General features: G+C 36.5%; 1 protein-coding gene across 1 annotated transcript; it reads left to right on the forward strand.

The window, feature by feature from the left end:
- The first annotated feature begins 1,494 nt into the window (after positions 1-1,494).
- Positions 1,495-2,457, forward strand: LOC102473260 (olfactory receptor 4N4-like). Its single transcript, XM_027772250.1, is given in 2 exon segments — positions 1,495-2,104; positions 2,106-2,457. Coding segments are annotated over 2 exon segments (924 nt in total). The 5' UTR covers positions 1,495-1,532.
- The last annotated feature ends 3,320 nt before the right edge of the window (positions 2,458-5,777 follow it).

The raw sequence follows: 5,777 nt of genomic DNA on the forward strand, positions 1-5,777 counted from the left end.
AAAATATTCTTAAGTATATGCCTTAAGTAGATATTTATTTATTTATAGATCGTATATACACCATTGTACCAATGTAGTATAAATTATAAATATTAAAAATGTAGCATTTTGCAAAGAATTAAATTCAGTGATGTATGTGTGTGTATATCTAATGATATACATGTAATAATTCAGAGACTTCAACATGTTTATGTACAAATGAAATTAAAGTTAACTGAAGTTTATTTCGTGTAAAATTTTTAAAAATCATGCATAGGTTTTTCTTAACACAGATTTTACATGAACTTTATGAAGATTTACTCTTCGTATGTGTAGAGTGTGTCTATATGTGTATACGTATATATAACTATTTTTTCCAATACTCAATGGATCTTCATGTGTGGCTTCTAGAATGAGCCAATCCCACTAAAGACACTGAGCTTTCAACCTGAATTTTCTCTGCAATGTATAATATTCTTTTCATTTAGACAATGATAGACTACTATTTCTAAACACGGTAGAGAGGTGATTTTAGACAACTAAGATTATTTTTAATTATTCATGTACATACACCAAAAAGAGCATTGATTGATGAAAGTTGTGATTGAAAATTTTAAAATCTATTTGAACTCTATAATGTATATCTGCCTTATTCTAGTACTTATCAATTCACAAAAAATAAAAGTCATTCTAAATTTAAGAACTGTAACTATTTTAATTTGTTCTTTTCATCCTTGTAGTGACAGAATTAGATGGCAATATCTTTATGGTTGCTTCCATGTTGTTAGGTTAGAAGCTCCACTATGGGTATCATAATGAAAACAAAGAAGAGGCAGGCTTTGAGTATGTAGGTATTTGAGACTCCAACAGTGCTAATTAGGTTGTATGTACAAGGATGGGGTGTGGCCACAAATGTGGTGTTTTCAACCAGGATTACAGATAGTGGGACTACCTCCAAGTTGGGGGGAAGGTAGAGTCATTGTTTGGGATCCCCGTGAACAGTTTTTGGTCAAATGTACAAAGAGAGCAGACCAGAAGGAGTACAATACGATATAAATTAATAAGGGAACATGAAGGGTAGGAAAGATAGTTCTTAGCAAGAAACTTGACATTCCCTAGAAACTGAAGGAAGGAAATACTTAGCAAAAATTTTGGCCTGTGTGGATGGAGGAGAAAGGAACCCAAGAAAAGAACTAAACCTCAAGGTCAGTGCATCCACAACAACTAAAATCCTTGATAATTAAAGTTATGTTGTATCTCAACTATAGTTCTTTTATGATGTAGGAGTGTAGGAATCACAAGGAGGAGGATGCCAGACTCCCACAGTGGAGAGCATTTCTGAGGAAGCACTTGACTGAACAGAACTAAGACTGGCTTTGAGAACTGTTTCTTCGTTCATTGCAAATTGGAAGAATGAAGGGAATGGAGTTTACTCAGATACTGGAGAGAGTTGAGAAGTGATTTTCTTAATAGCAGAAGAAGAACTAGGATCTAGATTTAAGACGTATTATTAACAGTAACTTGTGGTTCTTGATGTCTCACAGGTCAGCGATATGGAATATGAGAACAGCACAGAAGTGAAAGAATTCATCCTCCTTGGTCTGACCCAGTCCCGAGGTATTCAGCTCCTGGTCTTCGTGCTCATCCTCATTTTCTACTTCATCATCCTCCCTGGAAATTTTCTCATCATCTTCACCATCAGATCAGACCCCAGACTCTCAGTACCCCTCTATTTCTTCCTGGGCAACTTGGCCTTCCTGGACGCCTCCTACTCCTTCATTGTGGCCCCCAGGATGCTGGTGGACTTTCTCTCTGAGAAGAAGGTAATCTCCTACAGAGGCTGCATCACTCAGCTCTTTTTCTTGCACTTCCTTGGAGGAGGGGAGGGGTTACTTCTAGTGGTGATGGCCTTTGACCGCTACATCGCCATCTGCAGGCCTTTACACTATTCAACTGTCATGAACCCTAGAGCCTGCTATGCAATGGTGCTGATTCTGTGGTTTGGAGGCTTTGTCCACTCCATTATCCAGGTGGCCCTCATTCTCCGCTTGCCTTTCTGTGGTCCAAACCAGCTGGATAACTTCTTCTGTGATGTCCCGCAGGTCATCAAGCTGGCCTGCACTGACGTTTGTGGTGGAGCTTCTGATTGTCTTTAACAGTGGCCTGATGACACTCCTGTGCTTCCTGGGGCTTCTGGCCTCCTACTCAGTCATCTTCTGCCATGTTCGTAAGTCAGCTTCTGAAGGGAGGAACAAGGCCATGTCTACATGCACCACTCATATCATTATTATACTTCTCATGTTTGGGCCTGCCATCTTCATCTATACACGCCCATTTAGGACCTTACCAGTTGACAAGGTGGTTTCCTTCTTTCACACAGTGATCTTTCCTTTGATGAATCCTGTGATTTATACACTTCGAAACCAGGAAGTAAAAGCTTCTATGAAAAGGTTATTGAGACGGCATGTGATCTGCTGAGTATATTTAATAATTAGCACATGAGAATTTAAAAATTGTGACTTGAACTTAGTTATTTAATAAATACTGTGTTTTCCTAAGTGCCTTTAATTTTTCTGGTATTATTATATGCAATTGGGTGTGTGGTAGTTATACATAATGAGGGAATAAACTCTTTATACTTAAAAAATGTAAAAGAAATCTGAATGGTAGAAGTGTGAGTAAATCTGAGAGATTAAGTTTTAAGTATTTGTAAGAGTCAAATCACAGAGGTCTTCTGGGTTAGTAAAGGCACTTGTTTTTAAACTTTAATATTATATATTAGGTGCAGTAAAAATCCATTTTAATATTTCTCATCTGTATTTCATTTTTCTGTGGGTTAGGGTAACTTAATTCAATAATCCAAAAGTCTAGGATTAGAGTAAAACTAAGACATCAAGAGGCAAATGCTACATTACAGGTATGTTTTGCAAAAACACCACATGTATATCTATATTACTTATTTATTTATTTTTGGCCAAAATAATGGAAGGGAAGAGAGGAAGCTGATAACATGAAGAATTTTCATGAAATAGTTTTACTTGATTCATGATTAAGATAGCTATTCAGGGAGCCAGCAGTTGGTATGGTGGTTAAGGTGCTGAACTCCAACCTAGCCCAAAATAGTTCGAGTCCCGGACCTGGCAGCTTGCTTTTTCGCTTTCTCTCACTCTCTCTCTTTCTAGTGAGCTAAGGTGCTGAACTCCAACCTAGCCCCAAACAGCTCATGTCCTGGACCTGGCAGCTTGCTTTTTCACTTTCTCTCACTCTCTCTGTCTTTTTCTGGTGAGCACATGTGCCCTATAGAAAATTAATAGTAATAATAATAAGTAAAATTAAATAAATAATTTTAAAAGAGAAACAAAAAGTTATCCACTACAAGGTCTTGTCATGCCATATTCCTTTTCCAGCTTTCCAGCCAGCAGGGCAATAAGTCTGTCTGATATGTTTAGCTCAATCTGGCATCCAAATCCTGGGACTTGTCATGTGTCTCCAGTATCACGCCACACAGCAGTGCACCACCATTGTGCCTCTGCAGCTGCCTTCCTGTTTCTCTGTCTTGATTTTCTTTCCTAAAATTTCTAGATTCAGTTACTTATTCCATTATGTCCCACAGTCTCAAACGTGGCATCCCTGTAAACACACACTGTCCTCCTTCTCGTTCATGATGATTCATGCCCCTTCAACCCTGATCTTAAGATCTTGACTATGGCCTCAAATTTTCTTCGCAAATTAAAATCAGGGTTGAAGAGGCATGAAAAAAAAAAAAAAAGAGATGAGGAAGTTCTTCCACTTCCACTTTGGAAGTTCTTCCAAAGAAGAATTGGACACCATAAAAAAAAAAAAAATCAAACAATGGGACCAGCAGGGGGGGTTGGGGGTAACATGGCTGACCAGAGATTGAGTCCTGACTCTGGTGGCTTGCTTTCTCACTTCCTCTCTCTCTCACTCTCACCCTCTGTCTCTCTCTGGTCAAATTAGAAAATAAATAAATGAATAAATAAAATAAAATAAATAGTTATTAAAAAAAGAATCAAGTGGAACTGTTAGATATGAAAGCTGTAATACAGGAAATCAAATGACCAAAAAAAGAGATAGCTATTTAGTACTAAAGATTATATTGTAGATTATATAAATCAGTCCAGTTATTTTAAAAATAATGAAGCTTATGTGAGAAGCCAGGTACCTATAAAATCTTTTCAAGAGTAGAAGCCCATTTTCTATACTAGTCATCCAGAAATGATTGTCAGAAAATCACTGTATAACTAACTTGTTAAATGATCTGTCACTGCTATTAACAGAGAACTAGGAATAAAAGAGGACATTTTATCAGGTCTTGTTTTAAGAAATATATTAATTAGCCATCGTTGGGGTCAGAAGAATGATAAACACAGCTGTTCATGTTATTGTCTCTTCTAATTTTTTTCTTAAGTTTTATATCAGTATATTTAATAAACAGACTCTGGAATGCTAGATATAAAAGTTCCAGAGAAATCTACTCATATGTTCACAACTCCTTCAGGAAAAAAGAAAATCATAGAAAACCATGGTAATAAACTAGGCCAACACCACAGTGTAGTGGCGCTGTGCTGCTAAAGAGGAGCCAGATCTCGCATGGTGACTCAGCCCCAACAGACTGAAACATGCAGGGCACACATGTGAGTGTGGCTGCAAATTGTGAAACGGTGCCAAAACCCACAATAAAGTTAATTATTATAATTAATATTTTCAAAAATAAAAATTAATTTAAAAATTCACAATAAAACAGCAAATTTTAAACAATGGCAGGGTAAGTAACAGTGCCTTGCTCTGTTGTATTTATCAATGATCTCGCATCATTAATTTTTCTTTTTGAATTTTATAGAACGTACACATGAACTTCTCTCCACCTTCTATTTACTTCTGAACAAGTAAGAATGCTTATGTGTAGAGTTATGTCTAATTCACTGATAGAACTTAAGTTTTATAGTGAAGAATTAACTCAGTGTGGCATTATTTGGCATGTTAAACAATATGTAGCTCTTACAAAGCTCTGGTATTTTCCTTTGACTAATTTAGTTGAGAGCTAGTATAGCTTGTCTAATAGCTCCCTGTGGAAGCATTCAGTGAATGTGGCAGTCATAAATCCCAAATGCACTTTCTCCATTACAACATAAAGAGTAGATTTTAAAAACTAAGATTTTCTATACAAGAAGTATTTATGAACAAGGCAAGAATGGTCAGTTATCTTTTCAGGATGGGGTGGAGAACTAATTTTTTAAAGTAGCATAAGATCTTTGTAGGCTCAAATTACTGGGTTGGGTTTCCTATTTTCAAGAAACAGGAAGGAAGGGTCAATAGACAAAAATATTAGAACTCCTCTGTAGGTTAATCGGTTTTGGAATACCTTGGAGTAGAGCTTAGAGTTTTGGCAGGAAAAACCAAAGGCTAAACTCTAAATTCAGCAGGGTGACACTTCTACACTCTCTCCAATAGACTGTCATCTGCTTTTGATGATTAGAATTATGTTCATGGTGGACACAAACTTAAACTGTACTATTAATAATAAAGCAAAATTATTGATTGCCTTGAGAGAGTTGACATCCAGGGATCATACGCATGACATTTTTGTTTTATTTGCCTTATAAATTATAGGGAAAAGAGAAGGAAAATGAAGAAAGGATAGTGTAGGTGCTTTAGAGAAAAATTTAACAGAGTTATGGTTTTTGACAAAAGAAGCACTTGAGCTCTTCGTTTCCACTAGCACGCATACGTTGTTGTCTATAATTCTATCACTCATCAATGGGATTTTGACAGAAAGT

The sequence above is a fragment of the Tupaia chinensis genome, unplaced genomic scaffold, assembly GCF_000334495.1.
Source record: "Tupaia chinensis unplaced genomic scaffold, TupChi_1.0 Scaffold000260_1, whole genome shotgun sequence".
NCBI lineage: Eukaryota > Metazoa > Chordata > Mammalia > Scandentia > Tupaiidae > Tupaia > Tupaia belangeri.